Genomic DNA, 21,617 nt, shown 5'->3' on the forward strand with positions numbered 1-21,617 from the left:
CTAAAAAATCAATCAGACAGCTGCAGCTGATTCAAAACGCTGCTGCTCGAGTCCTCACTAAAACCAAGAAAGTGGATCACATCACTCCAGTACTGAAGTCTCTACACTGGCTTCCAGTGCCTCAAAGAATTGATTTCAAAATACCTTTACTGGTTTATAAATCACTAAACGGTTTAGGGCCAAAATACATTTCTGATCTGCTACTACATTATGACCCAACCAGACCTCTCAGGTGGTCTGGGACAGGTCTACTTGTTGTCCCCAGAGTCAGAACTAAACAGGGGGAAGCAGCGTTCAGTTTTTATGCTCCACATATCTGGAACAAACTCCCAGAAACCTGTAGGTCCGCTGCAACTCAGTTCTTTTAAATCTAAACTAAAGACCTATCTTTTTGATGTTGCTTTTCTTTAAATAATCTATTTTATTAACTTTAATTTCTTATACTGCACTGTAACTTTTATTCTTATACTGCACTATCAATTTTATTCTTGTCTTTTAATGTTTTTAATTTGTTTATTATTGTTTTTAAATTGTTTTTAATTGTCTTCTAATTGCTCTTTAATGTTTTATGTAAAGCACTTTGAATTGCCCTGTTGCTGAAATGTGCTATATAAATAAAGCTGCCTTGCCTTGCTTTTACTCTGATACTTCTGTCTTTACTCTTTACTCTGATACTTCTGTCTTTACTCTGATACTTCTGTCTTTACTCTTTACTCTGATACTTCTGTCTTTACTCTGATACTTCTGTCTTTTCTCTTTACTCTGATACTTCTGTCTTTACTCTGATACTTCTGTCTTTACTCTTTACTCTGATACTTCTTTCTTTACTCTGATACTTCTGTCTTTACTCTTTACTCTGATACTTCTGTCTTTACTCTGATACTTCTGTCTTTACTCTGTATTTTGTCTTTTATTAGTTTATTAGTCAGGGACCATGCACAGTTCAGGTCCTGTACCAGAGTTAGCTAATTTACATCTGTGGTCCCTGGGCAAGGGAGATAAAAGGACAATATAGACAATACTATCAAAACAGATAAAAACGTAACAACAAACAACATGTGAGAAGCAATACTCACATATAAACCAAAATACAAATATACATTCCATGTTATAAAAAGATCAATGATCACATAGTTGATTCGCCTTCAGCCAAGTATTTAAGGACATTTTAAAACTGCTGAGACTTGCACAATCTCTAATGTGAAGTCGAATTAAGTTCCACTTTTCTACTGCTGTAGATGAAAAAGCTGATTGACCAAATGTAGTCTTCCTAAATTTAGTGTAACAGTCACCTCTTACAGAAGCCTTGGAGACCCTTACATTATCTAAGATACTTCTGTCTTTACTCTGATACTTCTGATACTTCTGCTCCTGTTCTTCCTCATAACTTCTAACCCGTCAATGTCATCTTTCTTTATTCCTGTTTTTATCTCTGAACCACTTCCTGTTTCCTGCAGGCCTGTTTCCTGGGCTTCGAGGTGGCGTTGAAGGGGCTCAACGCACTGGCGCCCGGCTGGTGAAACTAAACTGAAACTCAAAGACTCAATGAAATGTTTTCTGACGTTTTACTTTTAATTTGACAAATGAAGTTTTTAGATTTTCGACATTTGTACCAAAGATTTTCTCTCTTTCTGAGAGACTTTTGAATGTATGAATCTGAGATCTGAGCCTTTTCTCACTTTTTAAGAGTTTACAAACTGTTTGTGATGTTTGTGAAATGTCTTCTAATGAATGTTTTTAATCTCCGTATATACATATATATATAGATATTAGTACAGGCCAAAAGTTTGGACACACTTTCTCTTTCAATGCGTTTTCTTTATTTTCATTACTATTTACATTGTAGATTCTCACTGAAGGTATCAAAACTATGAATGAACACATATGGAATTATGTACTTAACAAAAAAGTTTAGCCTTGTCAGGGTTAATTTGTAGAATTTTTTCCCTTATTAATGGGGTTGGGACCATCAGTTGTGTTGTGCAGAAGTCAGGTTGATACACAGCCGACAGCCCTATTGGACAACTGTTAGAATTCATTTAATGGCAAGAACCAATCAGCTAAGTAAAGAGAAACAAGTGGCCATCATTACTTTAACAAATGAAGGTCAGTCAGTCCGGAAAATTGCAAAAACTTTGAATGTGTCCCCAAGTGAAGTGGCAAAAACCATCAAGTGCTACAAAGAAACTGGCTCACATGAGGACCGCCCCAGGAAAGGAAGACCAAGAGTCACCTCTGCTGCTGAGGATAAGTTCATCTGAGTCACCAGCCTCAGAAATCACAAGTTAACAGCTGCTCACATTAGAGACCAGATGAATGTTCTAGCAGCAGACACATCTCTAGAGCAACTATTAAGAGGAGACTGCGTGAATCAGGCCTTCATGGTCAAGTAGTTGCTAGGAAACCACTGCTAAGGAGAGGCAACAAGCACAAGAGATTTGTTTGTGCCAAGAAACACAAGGAATGGACATTAGACCAGTGGAAATCTGTGCTTTGGTCTGATGAGTCCAAATTTGAGATCTTTGGTTCTGACCTCCGTGTCTTTGTGCGATGCAGAAAAGGTGAACGGATGGATTCTACATGCCTGGTTCCCACCGTGAAGCATGGAGGAGGAAGTGTGATGGTGTGGGGGGGCTTTCATGCCTGGTTCCCACCGTGAAGCATGGAGGAGGAGGTGTGATGGTGTGGGGGGGCTTTGCTGGTGACACTGTTGGGAATTTATTCAAAATTGAAGGCATACTGAACCAGCATGGCTACCACAGCATCCTGCAGCGACATGCCATCCCATCCGGTTTGCGTTTAGTTGGACCATCATTTATTTTTCAACAGGACAATGACCCCAAACACACCTCCAGGCTGTGTAAGGGCTATTTGACCAAGAAGGAGAGTGATGGAGTGCTGCACAAGATGACCTGGCCTCCACAGTCACCGGAACTGAACCCAATTGAGATGGTTTAGGGTGAGCTGGACCGCAGAGTGAAGGCAAAAGGGCCAACAAGTGCTAACATCTCTGGGAACTCCTTCAAGACTGTTGGAAAACCATTTCAGGTGACTACCTCTTGAAGCTCATCAAGAGAATGCCAAGAGTGTGCAGAGCAGTAATCAGAGCAAAGGGTGGCTACTTTGAGGAATCTAAAATATAAGACATGTTTTCAGTTATTTCACACTTTTTTTGTTAAGTACATAATTCCATATGTGTTCATTCATAGATTTGATGCCTTCAGTGAGAATCTACAATGTAAATAGTCATGAAAATAAAGGAAATGCATTGAATGAGAAGGTGTGTCCAAACTTTTATATATATATATATATATGTCCGGAGGGGTTTATAAACTTTCTCATTAGAGTTAGGGTAACCTTTTCAATAAAAGTTTGAGTATTAACATTTAAATCTTGTTGTCTGGGTGATAAGTTTGAACCATTAAAGCAGAATAAAACACATGCTCAGGGTTATATAAATATATGTATATATTTATGTATTGGTGAAATTTGAGGCTCTTCTGGTGTCATTTAACATAAAGTTAAAATAATTATAGATGACAAGCGTCCATATAGCTCAATGCAATGATCCTTTGTTTCCTAAATATATTTTCAGACACTGAGACAATTCAACTGTTGAATCAGACTCCTTAAATATAAATATATATAAGATCCTACAAGATATATATTAAAATATAGAAGATTATACAAGGTATAAATATAAATATATCTAAGATCCTACAAGGTATAAATATATAAATATATCTAAGATATATACTCTGGTCTGCACAGCAAAGAAACGTCCCTGCCACCTGCTGGACCGGTCAGTCCACCAGCAGAAGATCTGCAGGAAATGAAAGCATTAGATCTGATGAAATATAACTCCTGCAGCTTCAGCTTTTATATTGATGGATGTGTTATAAGATATGACACTAATGTTTGTAAGTCTTTTAGACGAAGCAGCTGAGCTGAAGGAATGTAAAATCAATGTAAGGATCAGAAACTAAAAGGCTTTCTTCAGACCTAAGGATTGTAGTTTGACTTCTCAGCATATTTTGTCTTCAAGCTTCATTAGAGTTATTTATTTATTATCCGCTCGAGCTTTTCCAACATTTTAGACATAAATATGGAGATAATTGTCCTTAAAAATTTGCAAAAATTTCAAGTCACATTTTCTTGAGGGAGGACCCATAAACCCCTATCCCAAATACAGGCACCTAACCCTAACACACGAACGGAGAGAAACCCCTGGATTACAAGGTGTTATCATACATCTATGGAGGATTCCTGCCTCCTGCTGGACTGGATGGTGGAGCAGATGGTCAGCAGGAAATACACACAGGCACATTAGATCCAGCCACCGTTAATCAGCACAAAGTACCAGCAGCAATAAAACATGTTGTCTGACTGTAGAAACAGGCAGTAAAACTTTATTATATGCAAACACAGAAAAGACAGTTGGAACAGTCTGTAAAAAGTGTACATTACAGTTTTTTACAACTGTTTTCAGAACTATTTTTCAAAATTGCACAAAAAAATGCTAAATGCCTCATATCTCCTTTACAGTAAAAGGAAACACTGCATTAAAAATGCCATTAACACGTCTCAAAATTAAGAATTTTCTTTTTTTCATATTAGTACATTTGTGGATATACCATGAACACACTGTTCTAAATCTAAAGCTCCTTTGTCTTTCATGTTCTAGAGAGAAAGTAATCTGCTGAGAGGGTTGAACAGTACACAGTGAACACTAGTGTTAAAACATTACTGTTATAACACCAGCACACTGTATATATATACACACACATACATACATACATACATATATACAGGAGCATTCAAGAAAACAGATCCACAAACATGTTGACCAAAAGTAATCATTTTTAGAATGATATGTTTATGTGTGTGTGTGTGTGTGTGTGTTTTTATGGTATTTTCAAAAATGTACTAATATGAAAAAAGTGTTTGCCATTTGATGCAAAAGCTTCATTTTGATATGTGTTTATGGTATTTTGCATTTTGTTTGTGTAGTTTTGTGAATTGTGTGTTTTATAAACGGAGAGACAGTTCTGAAAGCGTGTGTAAGCAGAGTTACGGTTAACTAACCCACAGTCTGTAGAACACAACTGTAATCTGATAACACCAGGGATACATTACATTGATCACTACATAACATATTTATTTATGTATTAGTCCTACTGGGCATTAAGCCCTTTTAATTCACACCTTACTCATCTGTATATTTATGTTACCTGTTTATACTAACGGTGTTTATAGTGAACATATTATTATTATTATTATTTCTTATAATACTTTTAGTATATTTGGTCTATATCTGTTTAATGTGAAATTCGTGTTATTCTGGTGTCTCCAGTGTGGATTAATAGTTTATTTCTAACATTGTTCAGTGAAGTCGCTCCACCTACTTATTGATGTTTTAATGTGTGAAGTTTTTAAATGAAATCCATGTTTTAATGCTACTTGGATCCTATTTCTTACTTTCTGTGTTTAAATACGAGAAAACATGTTTCTTTTTTCTAATTAAGATGTTTTATTACTTTACCTTAATAATTAAATCATTCAAAATCACCAGTCACTGAAAGCAGCGAGTCAATAACAACAAACAAGCTTCCCCCCAATAAACTACACTACCCACAATCCTGTGCGCGCCTTTCAGTTCCGGGTCGCTGAGCCGCCTGTCAGCAGCAGAAAGGTTAGCTACATGTTCGGGCTGTTTTCTGTGTTTATAACTTCATAAAGTCTTTACATATATTTCACAAGGTTTCACAGAGCAACACGCGACATTATGTTGATATTTAGGACCGGAAACGGCCGTTTATCAGCCGTTAAAGATCGATTTTATATTATAACCCTTCCCATCGATATTAGTGTCAGACAGCTAACATTTATGCTAACCTTTGATTCCGCCGGTTATTAATAATATATATATGTTACATGTTACATGTTGTATGGCACACAGTTATGATATGCTATATGTGTTGTATATTATATCTTATATAACGGTTAATATGTTGTGTTTCATGTGTCTAAATGTAGCAGCTGACGTCAGCTGTTAGATAAGTCACCGTAACCTAACGTTACATTTACTCTAACTACTGCTTGACGTTACTCATTCGGAGGTACTTGGACTTGACTAGAGCATTTCAGAGGCTTTCTACTGTCCTCCGTCTCAGAGGTAATATTCAACTCTGAATCCTGAAAACAAGCAGAAAACTGCACACAGTTTGGTAAGGGGGGGGGAAAGAGTGAGGTGGAACGAGTACTGTCCCTAAGTACATTCTGAGGTACTTTACGGGAGTATTTCAAGTTCTGCTACGTTATACTGCAGTAGCCTACATCTCAGAGGGAAACTAAATATAATCAGCTGATACATGATTTATTACAGATTAAGTTATTAAATAAACTCCACCTTTACAGCTGCAACATTAAAGTCATTACAGTTTTTCACGATCGCTATGACACTTTTTTCAATACTTTTAACAACTTTCCTAAACTCTTAACACAGTTAGCACAACATCCGTCTGTGTAGGCTATACAATTAACACATGTATTGTTGCTTTGACACAAAATGCATACAGTTAACACACATTTCAAATGCTTGAACTTCTTTTACACACAAGCACAAAACCAAGACCCTAAATTATAATAATTTACAAATGCTTTCACACTGTATGTCAGAACAGATAAGACCATGCTCTAAACCTAACTTATAGGATAAAGTGAAAGTGAACAGCTGATCATATTGTAAATTGAAACACAAATATATCCCCTGCATTTTATACATGCATTTATTGAGAAACAGCTGATTGAAGTTATGCAAATAGATCAATCCCAGCTGATTCCCTTCTAGGAAACACACTTAGGTGTTGAGGTTCTTCCAATCCCATGATCATATGGTAGTCCAGTAAAAGAGGACCTATTTGAACAATATAACTGTAGATGAACACAGAAAATAAGAACAATGCCTTCACGAGGAAGAGGAAGAGGAAGAGGAGTACCAGGACAATTCTGTCTCTGTCTCCTTTTTTCATAAACCGTACATTCTATAAAGCTACTCTGAGATGGGTCAATCATTTTTTGTATTGAATCTCTGCAGCAAAAGAAACAAAATGGTGGCCGGATTGGTTCAGTGGGTAGAGCAGGCGCACATATACAGTACTTGGAGGTTTATGCCTCAACGCAGAGGTCCAGGGTTCAAATCCGACTTGTGACAATTTCCTGCATGTCTTCCCCCCTCTCTCTCTCTCTTTCTCCCCTTTCTCAACTAGCTGTCCTGTCAAATAAAGGTGGAAAAGGCCAAACAATTATCTTTAAAATCTTTTTACTAAACCCAACAAAACAATAATGTAGTGAGGCTTCAAGAGAAACTGTAAAACACAATCTATGATCAATACAAGTTACTAATGTCTGTTATTACTGTATAAGGGCAGACCTGACTGACACATATCAAATAATCCACTTTCTGTAATTCCATCTGATGTTAGTGTTTTTATGATATTGTTCTATGATTGACTAAATGTTCCTGTTGGGAGAGAACATGTGTTATACATCATATACATGATTCTGCAGAGTAATGAAGTTAGTGTGTGTGTGTGTGTGTGTGTGTGTGTGTGTGTGTGTGTGTGTGTGTTATAATACCTTAACATCATATACATGATTCTACAGAGTAATAAAGTTAGTGTGTGTGTGTGTGTGTGTGTGTGTGTGTGTGTGTTGTTTAGTTCCAGGTTGATTTGTGTGTGTTGTGTAGTTCCAGGTTGATGTGTGTGTGCGGAGTGCTGCGATGCCCCTCGAGGTGCGATGGCCATTCCCACAATGCCCTGCTCTGGCGTGGAGGATCTCCAGCTCTCTGATCATGGGCATGGTCGGCTCCTACTCGTACTTCTGGACCAGTAAGTCCATTAATATACTCAGTATATATATTTATATACTCAGAGATATTTATCTGGTTACATCCAGCTGTTTCTTAGCAGTGTGTGCAGACAAACGGAGTGCAAAACAGTAAAGTAGTAACTTGTAGTGGAGTATTTACAGTGTGTATTGGTACTTTAGTTAGCGATGTAAGGACTGTGATCTCTCCGTGTCCAGAGTACATGAACTGTCTGACGGTCCATAACCACGAGGTTCTGTTGGATCTGGTGGACCAGCGGCCCGCCGACACGCCTCTCCTCACGCTGTCCAACCACCAGTCCTGTATGGATGACCCGCACATCTGGGGTAAGAACCAGCTGGACCTCCTGCACCCACACACCAGCAAACAGGGAACAATGTTAATAATAATACTCTAGCAGCCCTTGGATCCAAAAGAGAGAGTCTCGACCAATGGGTAAGGAGTCTTTTATTTAGTCTGCCAGACCAGCATGACGTTCAACATTTGTTTAATCCATCGTCACCTTAGCAGCGTGAAAACTGAGAAACAACAAACATTTCACACACGTGTTTTCACGGAGAAAACTTCATTACGTGAACAAACATTTAGGATGACAACCATTAATTACACAGCAAAATAGACCGTACATACTGTACATGCAAACAATTTCTGAATTACTATGAATGAAAACACATTGTACCTCGCTGAGCTCACCAAGGAATGCAAAACAACATTCGACCGTTCTTTCCTCCGTCATGAAACTCCAAGTTCTTAAAGTTCATAAATGAAAACACAAAATCTCAGAGAAAATCCTGCAGGCCCAGACACCGCTGTACCATTCACACCCACCAGCTACCTTTCACAGCTCATCTTCCCTTCTGCCAAACTACGGTGCCACCAAAGGGACACATTTCAACGTGCACAGAATTTCTGGTCAGTCACATACAAATAACATTAAAGCACATACAAATATTTTACCAATAACCCGACCCATACTTCTTTAATTAAATCAGCAGTATACATTAAAACTCCAAAGTGGTCCTTTACAAATATTAATAACAGTAATAATACCGATGTGTGATTGGACAGGTGTACTGAAGCTCCGACAGCTGTGGACCTTCAACAAGATGCGCTGGTGAGTTTGAAATCTCCGCACCTTGTTTACTTTGATTTAAAGATGATTTTTCTGTTATTATTAACCTGTAACCGTGCAGGACTCCAGCAGCTTCTGACATCTGCTTCACCAAAGAGCTGCACTCGAGATTCTTCAGCCGAGGGAAGTGTGTTCCCGTCTGCAGAGGTGAGTTCATGTCAGCGTCAGAAGCCTTATCTTCCATCTGTTGACTCGACGACACATCATGGTCTGTTTTCTGTAGGAGACGGCGTTTACCAGAAGGGGATGGATTTTATTTTGGAGAAACTGAACGGAGGAGAATGGGTGCATATTTTTCCAGAAGGTTTTTAACTCCTCACATTTCACTCTTCTGTTTCTGTAGCTTTAGATTTAGTTTTAGTGTTGTGTAAATTAACTCCTTCTCTCCTTCCTCCTTCAGGAAAAGTCAACATGACCCAGGAATGTATTCGGTTAAAGTGGGGTGAGTACAGAGCATGTTGCTGAGTGTTGGTACGGTGTAAAGCCTGATTTATGGTACATACGTATGTAGCTACGCATGAATACGGACCCATCGCCGTAGCCTGACGCGCACCTCCCCAGAAATATAACTACACATCACAGCAACGCAGACCGCAGCAACTGTGATTGGTCCGCTCGGTCCGTGCCCCCCCCGCCTCATTTCCTGGTTCTCCTTCTCCATCAACACCATGAGATCAAGGAGAGAGTTAACTTCTCCTGGTCAGAAAGAACAGGAGGAGACTCTTTGTTTCTCTCACTATGACTCTCACTCTGAAGATAATCACCATCACTCTCTCACTCTCTCTACCACACACACACACACACACACACAGACACACACACACACACACACACACACACACACACACCAGCTCTGCTATTCTCTTAAAGAGATTTTTTAGAACAATGCAGACATGCACACAATAAAACCAAGCGTATACCTACATATTACTATAAATTACCTACATATTACTATAAATGTATTACTATAACTCTACAGTACAGCCCTGACAGAGCTCCAGGGCCTGTAACTCCCCTCTTCCTGCTAGCTAAATGGCCCGTTGTGTGAGAGTGAGAGCGCGGTCAGCGAGCTTGTTACACCAGCAATCTCTTACCACATGTTACACACAATGTCACGCCACTTAGCTATACAACATCTAACTAAATGTCTTATAAAGCTAACAACGGTGTCCGATTTCAAGTTAATGAATATTTGTGAACTGTAAGGGTTTCGTTAGCTGCGACTGTCACTTCAATCCTATCTATGTGTAGCTACAAATCACGGATAGTTAGCTTCATTTTTGGTCGTAATTCGAGTATATTTACAATTTGAATAAGGGTTTCGTTAGCTGCGACTGTCCCTTCAATCCTAGCTGTGTGTAGCTACAAATCACGGATAGTTAGCTTCATTTTCAGCGTAATTCCGAGTATATTTACAGTTTGAATTTCGTCACGCCACTTATACAACATCTAACTAAATGTCTGATAAAGCTAACAACGGTGTCCGATTTCAAGTTAATGGATTTTTGTGAATTCCAGAGGAATTCTAAGAGGAGCTAGCTAGCTCCATCCAGCTGCAGGATCTATCACATCCAGCCGCAGGCTCTATCAATGAGACTCGTGGACAAGAGGCGTGTATTTCACCGATCGTTTGTTTAAATAACACATTATAATTACATACATTATAAGATTAACTGGAACGTGTGGTAAGAGATTGCTGGCGTAACAAGCTCTCTGACCGCGCTCTCACTCACACACACCTGGCATTAGGAAGAGGGGAACTGCAGGCCCTGGAGCTCTGTCAGAGCACCGGCGTTTAGTAGTCAACTAGCCAAAAACCGGTGACTTTGCGGGTATGAAGTGCCGTGGGCTCCCAGCCGTAACGGAGCTCAATCGAGCTCACAGCAGGCCGGGGTGTGTGAAGGAAGGCAGGCCAGGCGGCGAGGCAGTAACCCAGGCAGCACTGGCCGCTGAAGTCCGACACAGTCGGACACAATTTGAAATTAGACATACATTTTTGTAAAACAGCCCACATTTGGGCTTTACATAGTTGATTTCTCGCGTAAAAAAGTTTCAGAAGTGAATTTTGTAATGGAATAGCAGAGATCTGCATGACCTAGATTCAGAAGACTACCTGATCTCAGGTCAGTTGTGTAGCCTATGTAAATGTTGGGGCGTGACTGTTCTCTTAATACACCCACGGCTGTGACAAAGGTTCCGGATTTTGAGATGCTTACGTAAGCAACTAGCTTTGTTGATATTCGCCCGTTTTCAGCGGCAGTTTCAAAATATGAGATTTTCATAGTAAAGGGGTGTCAATGGGATTTTGAGCTCATATGTATGTCCTATTTACCCACTGAACTATCGTTATTCAACTATGACAGGGTAAAATCGGTTTTGCATTCTATCACCCCTTTAATAAAAAAGCAAAGGGTTGCAACTTTGAAGAATCTAAAATATAAGACATGTTTTCAGTTATTTCACACTTTTTTGTTAAGTACATAATTCCATATGTGTTCATTCATAGTTTTGATGCCTTCAGTGAGAATCTACAATGTAAATAGTCATGAAAATAAAAAGGAAACACATTGAATGAGAAGGTGTGTCCAAACTTTTGGCCTGTACTGTATGTATTACTATAAATCTACCTACATATTACTATAAATGTATTACTATAAATCTACCTACATATTATTATATGTACCTACATATTATTATAAATCTACCTACATATTACTATAAATCTACCTACATATTACTATAAATGTGTTACTATAAATCTACCTATGTATTACTATAAATCTACCTACATATTATTATAAATCTACCTACATATTACTATAAATCTACCTACATATTATTATAAATCTACCTACATATTACCATAAATCTACCTATGTATTACTATAAATCTACCTATGTAATACTATAAATCTACCTACATATTATTATAAATCTACCTACATATTACCATAAATCTACCTATGTATTACTATAAATCTACCTATGTATTACTATAAATCTACCTACATATAAATCTACCTACATATTACTATAAATCTACCGACATATTATTATAAATCTACCTACATATTACTGTAAATCTACCTACATATTACTATAAATCTACCTATGTATTACTATAAATCTACTTACATATTACTATAAATCTACCTACATATTACTATAAATCTACTTACATATTACTATAAATCTACCTACATATTACTATAAATCTACCTATGTATTGCTATAAATCTACCTACATATTACTATAAATCTACCTACATATTACTATAAATCTACCTATGTATTACTATAAATCTACCTACATATTACTATAAATCTACCTACATATTATTATAAATCTACCTACATATTACTATAAATCTACCTATGTATTACTATAAATCTACCTACATATTACTATAAATCTACCTATGTATTGCTATAAATCTACCTACATATTACTATAAATCTACCTATGTATTGCTATAAATCTACCTACATATTACTATAAATCTACCTATGTATTGCTATAAATCTACCTACATATTACTATAAATCTACCTACATATTACTATAAATCTACCTATGTATTGCTATAAATCTACCTACATATTACTATAAATCTACCTACATATTATTATAAATCTACCTACATATTACTATAAATCTACCTATGTATTGCTATAAATCTACCTACATATTACTATAAATCTACCTACATATTATTATAAATCTACCTACATATTACTATAAATCTACCTACATATTACTATAAATCTACCTACATATTACTATAAATCTATTACTATAACTCTACCTACAGTACAGGCCAAAAGTTTGGACACATCTTCTCATTCAATGTGTTTGTTTATTTTCATGACTATTTACATTGTAGATTGTAGATGTTTTACTATGAATCAGCCTAAGTAGTACTATGAATCAGATAAATGTAGTACTATGAATCAGCCTGCCTCCACAGAGCTTTATGAGATGAAAGCGAGTGGTTTGGCCCGTGTGAAAGTGAGGGTGATTGTGAGGATTTCTGGGTTGTGTTTCAGGGATTGGTCGGCTGTTAGCAGAGTGCTCCTTGGATCCCATCGTCCTGCCGCTCTGGCATGTGGGTGAGTAACTCAAAGCTCAGATTAGTTTATCTCCCATCTTCTGCTGTTTCATCACGTAGTTAATAAAGTCTGTTACACACAGGGAGACACACAACAGATAACTGATCACTTAGTTTATACAGTCTGCTACACACAGGGAGACACACAACAGATAGTTAATAAAGTCTGTTACACACAGGGAGACACACAACAGATAACTCATCACTTAGTTTATACAGTCTGCTACACACAGGGAGACACACAACAGATAGTTAATAAAGTCTGTTACACACAGGGAGACACACAACAGATAACTGATCACTTAGTTTATACAGTCTGCTACACACAGGGAGACACACAACAGATAGTTAATAAAGTCTGTTACACACAGGGAGACACACAACAGATAACTCATCACTTAGTTTATACAGTCTGCTACACACAGGGAGACACACAACAGATAGTTAATAAAGTCTGTTACACACAGGGAGACACACAACAGATAACTCATCACTTAGTTTATACAGTCTGCTACACACATGGAGACACACAACAGATAGTTAATAAAGTCTGTTACACACAGGGAGATACACAACAGATAGTTAATAAAGGCTGGTACACACAGGGAGACACACAACAGATAACTGATCACTTAGTTTATACAGTCTGCTACACACATGGAGACACACAACAGATAGTTAATAAAGGCTGGTACACACAGGGAGACACACAACAGATAGTTAATAAAGGCTGGTACACACAGGGAGAAAAAAACAAACAGAAACTAGACAGGGAGTCAGACAGGAAGTCAGACAGTGTTGAGATTTGTTAACAAAGAAACAAATATTTCTATTTTTATATCAATATATAAATATTGTTGGCCTTATCCTTAAAAACAGGTGAATACATAAACAATATGACTTCATGTATCAACACTAGTGTCCAGAGATCAAAGAGAATATTTCTTTATTTAATATAAGATTTAATATATTATTTAATATAATATTTAATATATTATTTCATTTCTTATTTAATATACACTACCGGTCAAAAGTTTGGGGTCACTTAGAAATTTCCATTCCAGACACAATACCTGCTGAGATCAGTTGTATTGTTCTCTTTAATCAGGGCAGCAGTTTTCAGATTACATTATGTGCTTACATAATTGCAAAAGGGTTCTCGACTGTTGTAGACAGAAGTGGCTGAAGAAATGCTTGAAATTCATGCTTTTTGGTCTAAACGTCATACCCAAATTAAAAGTGGTACAGCTCCCATATACTTTGACACTCAGGGGTGTGCCTGATATCATTGGAAAGGTGATTGATGTGGGTTTGTTTGTGTATTTGAGAAGTGTTGTATTTTGTAGTTTTTTGGCTTTTTTATTTGCACTTTTCAAATAGAAATAAAAAAACGCACAGACATATTTGTAGAAAAGAATTCATATAAAATCCATTTTTGAGTCTTTTAGCTTCTGAATTTTTTTCTGTAGTAAGCTGAGACGTGGCTAATGCTGTGTTGTCTGTCACCTGTCAGATGTGTTTACAGCAGTGTATTTTAATAATTTTACAGATTTATAACTTGGACAGAAATAAAAAATCTCCATTCTAGCCTCTGTAACTCTGTGTCAGTAAGGCCTAGAATCACCCTGACACAACTTGAGAATGTTTCCTTTCCAATGATATCAGGCACACCCCTAAGTGTCAAAGTATATGGGAGCTGTACCACTTTTAATTTGGGTATGACGTTTAGACCAAAAAGCATGAATTTCAAGCATTTCTTCAGACACTTCTGTCTACAACAGTCGAGAACCATTTTGCAATTATGTAAGCACATAATGTAATCTGAAAACTGCTGCCCTGATTAAAAAAAACAATGCAACTGATCTCTGCTGGTATTCTGTCTGGAATGGAAATTTCTAAGTGACCCCAAACTTTTGACCGGTAGTGTATTATTTAATATATTATTTAATCGCTGATGCTTTTTCTGTCTCAGGGTTGGGGGACGTTCTGCCCAATGAGAAGCCTTACGTTCCTCGAGCTGGAAAGGTAGGAACTCTTCCCTCTGGAAGCATTTACTTCCTCTTGGTTTCCTATTTCCTGTCAGTGACTGTAGCTGTTTCCTGTTTCCTGTCAGTAACTGTAGCTGTTTCCTGTCAGTGACTGTTTCTTGTTTCCTTCCAGAGAATCACCGTCCTGGTGGGAAAACCGTTCACTGTGACCGAGCTCGTTGAATCTCTCCGAGCCCAAAACAAGAGCCAGGTGAGGACAGACTGTAACATGTTAACATGTTCACAGCAGACTGTAATATGTTAACATGTTCACATGTTCACATGTTCACAGCAGACTGTAAAATGTTAAAGTGATGGTTCGGCGTAATTTCACCCTAGGGTCCTCTGCACCATGACCTCGAGCCAAACACCCCCCCCAGAAGCTTTTTTCAGCTGGGTCGAACATTGGGAGAGTTAGCGTAGAGTAGCATTATCAGCTGAATAGCTTAGCGCAGGGGCTAATGGACCCAGGTTTGTATCTCGTAAATGACCCCACTAATAATGCCCGAAATGATACCAAACGTCTACAGTAGTACAAATAGGTTACGCACTCATAAAACGATGGATTGGAAAGTTTGTAAGTACACCAGAAGTTTATGTTAATAACACTTGCCTGCTGGCTTCTCGTCTCTGCTGCTGCTATAAGACGAGTGCTTAGGGCCGTCTACAAATTACAACACCGAAAAGAGATAGAACAAAAATATTTATTAATTTAACCTTTTTTTTTAAGTGCTGTATTATAACTAGCAGGAGACAAGTTATAATTGAGGTAAGTTTGGAGACATTACCTTATTTAATCATTAATTTAATAAATATTTTTGTTGTATCTCTTTTCGGTGTGGTAATTTGTAGACGGCCCTAAGCACTCAGTAGCAACAGCAGCAGAGACGAGAAGCCAGCAGGCAAGTGTTATTTACATAAACTTCTGGTGTACTTAAAAACTTTCCAATCCATTGTTTTATGAATGCATAACCTATATGTACTAGTGTAGAAGTTTGGTATCATTTCGGGCATTATTAGTGGGGTCATTTACGAGATACATCACTGGATCCATTAGCCCCTGCGCTAAGCTATTCAGCTGATAACGCTACTCTACGCTAACTCTCCCAATGTTCGACCCAGCTGAAAAAAGCTTCTGGGGGGATGTTTGGCTCGAGGTCATGGTGCAAAGGACCCTAGGGTGAAATTACTCCGAACCATCACTTTAATATCGGGCTGAACTGTTAGAGAAATAATGAACCAGGGTACCGCTACGTTTAGATCTCTGTGCACCACTAGTAATCAACGTAGAAGAACTGATCTCTGTTTAAACTAACACGACTAAACCTCACAAGAGAGGGGGAAACACCAGAGCAGGGGGGAATAAGAGGGGGAAACACCAGAGCAGGGGGAATGAGAGGGGGAAACCAGAGAGGGGGGAAGGGGGGAATGAGAGGGGGAAACACCAGAGGGGGAATGAGAGGGGAAACACCAGAGCAGGGGAATGAGAGGGGAAACACCAGAGCAGGGGGGAATGAGAGGGGAAACACCAGAGCAGGGGAAACACCAGAGCAAGGGGAATGAGAGGGGAAACACCAGAGCAGGGGAAACACCAGAGGGGGAAATGAGAGGGGAAACACCAGAGCAGGGGAAATGAGAGGGGGAGAGGGGGAATGAGGGGGAAACACCAGAGCAGGGGGAATGAGAGGGGGAAACACCAGAGCAGGGGGGAATGAGCAGAGGGGGAAACACCAGAGCAGGGGGAATGAGAGGGGAAAATGAGAGGGGAAACACCAGAGAGGGGAAGGGGGAAACACCAGAGCAGGGGAAATGAGAGGGGAAACACCAGAGCAGGGGGGAATGAGAGGGGGAAACACCAGAGCAGGGGGAAATGAGAGGGGAAACACCAGAGCAGGGGGAATGAGGGGGAATGGGAAATGAGAGGGGAAACACCAGGGGGAAGAGAGGCAGAGCAGGGGGAATGAGAGGGGAAACACCAGAGCAGGGGAAAATGAGGGGAAAACACCAGAGGGGGCAGGGGGAAACACCAGAGCAGGGGGAATGAGAGGGGAAACACCAGAGAGGGGGAATGAGAGGGGAAACACCAGAGAGGGGGCAGGGGGAATGAGAGGGGAACAACAACAACAGAGCAGGGGGGGAATGAGGGGGAACACCAGAGCAGGGGGGCAGGGGGGAATGAGAGGGGAAACACCAGAGCAGGGGGAATGAGAGGGGGAACAACAGAGCAGGGGGAACACCAGAGCAGGGGGAACACCAGAGCAGGGGGAATGAGAGGGGGAACACCGTTACAGGGGGAATGTCGTTACAGGAAGTCGTTCTCTCAGCTGCAAGGAGCCACAAATCTGTCGGCGTCACGTTTTGGGCGTGTTGAGCGACCAGAGCGTCAATCAGAAAGTTGAAGTTTGCTCAACTTTATGGACGCGGTTCAGCGACCAATCAGAATATAGATGTCCTTCGCGCTGGCTGATCCCAGAGAAACATACGATGTAAACTTTGGTTCCTACCAAAACATTAGTTCAGAGAAAAGCTCTCAGGGCTCGAGAGTGCAACCAATTTGGTCGCAAATGTGACCAAACTTTGTAAGGGAGCGACTACGATTTTTCCTAGGTCGCATCGGTGCACCTAATGTGATGAAAAACACATTAGAAGTTAGTAAATGGAACTAACTTCAGTTGGTTGAGTAATAGTGTGTGAGACGGAGCAGCGCAGTGACGATACAGACATAACCCTAACCCTAGCATACGCTTCAGTCCATCATATTCCCCCGGTCTTTCGGTCCTTCCTTTTTTTTTTCTTTCTGAAGATTTCGGCCTTTATTTTGATAGGAAAGCTGAAGGCTTGAAAGGGGAGAGAGGGGGGGGGGATGACATGTAGGAAAGGGCCGCAGGTCGGAGTCAAACCTCTATATTTACCAACTGAGCTATCCGGGCGTCCTCTTTCTCTTTTAATCAGTCTGTTATTGTTGTTGAAAGCTTATGAAGGAGGTATTTATTTCAGATAACTTTCATTTACATGTGTTGCAGCTGTATATTTTTAAACTGGTAAAGGAAACCCTGTCTTTGCATTTTATTTTAATCACAATCTGTTTTAATAAAAGAGCTTGTGAAAAGTGACTTAAAACTGAACATTTAGCCCACTTTGTAAAAAAATACAGAGCTATATATTGTGTATCGCCATGCGAGGAAAAATTTGGGTGCACCTAAATTTTGTGCTGGTGCACCTAAATAAAAAAAGTTAGGCGCACCAGTGCAACCAAGGCAAAAAGTTAGTGTGGAGCCCTGGCTCATCATCGCTGCTGCTGGGCCCCCTATCATTTATGATATGTCTTTGTTTGCGTATAGGGACCAGTTAAAAATAAAACGAGGCACGGGATAAAATAGCTGAGATAGTTGGTGTCTCCGGTGAGTTGGTGAAGTACGTTATGATGATTTTTATCATTTTTAACTAGGAGGGAATAATTGCACAACAATGTGCAGTGTCTGAAGTTTGAAATCAGTTCTCCACCAAACACAACAATTACCAAAAACAAAGACAAGAATACGTAGTGGTGACCACGATCTGATCTAAAGAGCCAACTTGTTGATATCCCTTTGGAGAAACAGCTGATCAACAATCTACTAGCAGAAGTGTAACAGAGCTGTGTGATATTGTAATCAAATGTATAAATGAAAATAGGTTTAGTTTAACTAATATTTACATATAGGCCTATATACAGATGCGTCACATCAGAGCGGTGTGTACGTTCATTCCTAACTGTGATTTCTCTCTAAATGTTGGTGTCAGATGGAGATGAGGAAGACGTTGACTGATTTGATCCAGAGAGAGTTCTGGAACCTCAAAGTCCAGGCCGAGGCACTCCACGGCCAGATCCAGACCAGATCCTGATCCAGACCAGATCCTGATACAGACCAGATCCTGATCCAGACCAGATCCTGATCCTGACTCCCAGCCGCCATGCCTCACTGTATATAATATATAAATATATATATATATATATATATATATATATAAATAAGACCGATGATCCTTTACCCTGACTGAGGTTAATATCTACACACACACACACACACACACACACACACACACACACACACACACACACACACACTTCCTGTTCTCCCTGGAGCTACCTTCCTCCACCCCGGGTCTTGAGTCTCCGAGTCATCACGGTTTCTAACTGCTGCATCGGTGGAAAAACAGGACGTTCTCTGTTAATGTTTAAAAGCAGAACAGGATAAACAGATTAAAATAAAGATGGATGGTTTGGTAACGTGCTGTCAAAGATCTTGAATGATTTGTCTGGACATGAAGTATCATTACTCATATGAGTGGCCATCTGCAGGGCTGGGTGTCACTAGTGATTTCCTGAAGGTCCTGATTCTATTACTCTTCTGATTGGATATGAGTCAGGTTAGGGAAATGTCAGTTCCAATCCCAGTTTATCTGGATATGAAGGAGATTCTCAGACTTTATTGATCCCACACTGTTAGGAACACCTCAGACAGACCGCAGTCTCTGATCTGCAATAATGTTTGCATGTTAATTCACCGTAACCATGATCTCTCTCTAACCTTACCATTATAACCCTGAAGGTTTCAGTCACCGTGGTTACCGGTGAGGACAGCGAGTACAGTTTAATACTTCATCAGGAATACAACAGCAGAGAACCAGCTGTTTGTTTACACTGTCACAAATTTACTCAGGTTGTTTTATTAAAGAAATCTTTCAGTAATCAGTTTTCCATCATGCTTTGAGCTGTCTGATTCCCCGTTGTAGGGCACGCTCTGTATCGTTTATAACTCTTACAGGACATACTCTGTAATGTTTATAACTCTTACAGGACATACTCTGTAATGTTTATAACTCTTACAGGACATACTCTGTAATGTTTATAACTCTTACAGGACATACTCTGTAATGTTTATAACTCTTACAGGACATACTCTGTAATGTTTATAACTCTTACAGGACATACTCTGTAATGTTTATAACTCTTACAGGACATACTCTGTAATGTTTATAACTCTTACAGGACATACTCTGTAATGTTTATAACTCTTACAGGACATACTCTGTAATGTTTATAACTCTTACAGGACATACTCTGTAATGTTTATAACTCTTACAGGACATACTCTGTAATGTTTATAACTCTTACAGGACATACTCTGTAATGTTTATAACTCTTACAGGACACTCTGTAATGTTTGTAACTCTTACAGGACACTCTGTAATGTTTATAACTCTTACAGGACATACTCTGTATATTTTATTGTTTTGTTTTGTAGACACGTTGATGAATGATCGCTGTCCTCGTTATGGTTGAGTTTCCTCTGGCTGCTTCACAGTAAAAGCCTCCCTGAGATTCTCCAGCTGAAGGCTTTTATTGTGAAGCAGCAGCAGTAAGAAGTGATAGCATTAGCATTAGCATTAGCCTGATCTGTGATCCGTCTGCAGGAGAGAGAAGAGAGAGGCCGCAGACAGAGACGGCAGACTCCGCCCCTAACAGCAGAGAGTTACAGGATGGAAACACAAGCAGAAGAAATGTTTTGAACATTTGAAGGAACTAAAGTGGTTTAGTTGCCAAACTGTACAAAACCTGTTTTTGAATATGATCTGAACATCTGCAGAGTCTTAGGGACTTTCTGGTCTGGTTCCATCAACCTGTCTGGTTAAATACTGAAGATTAGTACTCAGTGTGCTCCTGTTATTCATAATAATAATGAATCAAAGCATGTTAAAGTTCACAGCAATGTTCAGAAACAGGCATGCAGAGTATATGATTGGTAGGATAATATAATGTTTGGTTTTATTACGTATGAATGAGTCATACTAACATCTCTCTCTCTCTTTCTTAAACACTCTTGAATTTCTCAGCTCTGTAGAAACTTTGTTTCCTGTGAACTCTTCATCAGATCCTTCGTTCCTTTGAATGCTTCCTCTGCAGTCACAGATATAAAACATGTTTTATATCTATAAAACCTATGACTGCAGATGTAAAGAAGTGATTTTGTTTCAGATTTTCTAACCCTCTGATCTATTTTTATAAATGTATGGCCTTACTGTGATTGCCACTCTTTCCTACTGGATGTAAACGCCAATCAATATATATATATATGTATGTATGTATGTATGTATGTATGTGTATATATATATATATATATATATATATATATATATATATATATATATATATATATATATATATATATATATATATGTATATATATATGTGTTTTCATCTTTTGAAAAGTGTATTTGTCTCTGTAACACTCAGTGCTGATGGAACAGATTAATAAAGAAAACCAACATTGTTGACAGCCACGTTTATACATTTTATTCCTGAAACATTATTTTTCTGTATTTTAAGGCAGAACATTTATTTATTCATGATACATTATTCATTCACAAAGAAAATTTGTGTTCTTAAATGTTGGATTTTCCCTTATTTTATTTTTT

General features: G+C 38.8%; 2 protein-coding genes across 4 annotated transcripts in view; both read left to right on the forward strand.

The window, feature by feature from the left end:
• Nucleotides 1-1,755, forward strand: part of si:dkey-150i13.2 (mitochondrial carnitine/acylcarnitine carrier protein) — a 33,025-nt gene extending 31,270 nt beyond the window's left edge. For all 3 annotated transcript variants that reach the window (XM_028583434.1, XM_028583435.1, XM_028583436.1), the window contains one exon: nt 1,458-1,755. In XM_028583434.1, the coding sequence (XP_028439235.1) occupies nt 1,458-1,520 (63 nt within the window). In that variant the 3' untranslated portion in view covers nt 1,521-1,755. The remainder of the gene's footprint in view (nt 1-1,457) is intronic.
• A 3,885-nt stretch (nt 1,756-5,640) lies between these two features.
• tafazzin (tafazzin, phospholipid-lysophospholipid transacylase) lies at nt 5,641-21,143 on the forward strand. Its single transcript, XM_028582716.1, has 11 exons — nt 5,641-5,692; nt 7,751-7,892; nt 8,089-8,217; nt 8,960-9,005; nt 9,085-9,170; nt 9,247-9,327; nt 9,424-9,465; nt 13,070-13,132; nt 15,104-15,156; nt 15,292-15,369; nt 18,942-21,143. Exons 2-11 carry the CDS (start codon nt 7,784-7,786, stop codon nt 19,041-19,043), a joined length of 789 nt encoding a protein of 262 aa, XP_028438517.1. The 5' UTR covers nt 5,641-5,692; nt 7,751-7,783; the 3' UTR covers nt 19,044-21,143.
• Nucleotides 21,144-21,617: the final 474 nt, after the last annotated feature.

The sequence above is a fragment of the Perca flavescens genome, chromosome 7 (assembly GCF_004354835.1).
Source record: "Perca flavescens isolate YP-PL-M2 chromosome 7, PFLA_1.0, whole genome shotgun sequence".
In the NCBI taxonomy this organism is placed as follows: domain Eukaryota; kingdom Metazoa; phylum Chordata; class Actinopteri; order Perciformes; family Percidae; genus Perca; species Perca flavescens.

Coding starts and splice junctions, on each gene's coding strand:
- tafazzin (XM_028582716.1), top strand. CDS start 7,784: ATGCCCCTCGAGGTGCGATGGCCATTCCCACAATGCCCTGCTCTGGCG. Junction 9,466..13,069: donor ATGTATTCGGTTAAAGTGGG/GTGAGTACAGAG, acceptor GTTGTGTTTCAG/GGATTGGTCGGCTGTTAGCA. Junction 15,370..18,941: donor GAGCCCAAAACAAGAGCCAG/GTGAGGACAGAC, acceptor TGTTGGTGTCAG/ATGGAGATGAGGAAGACGTT.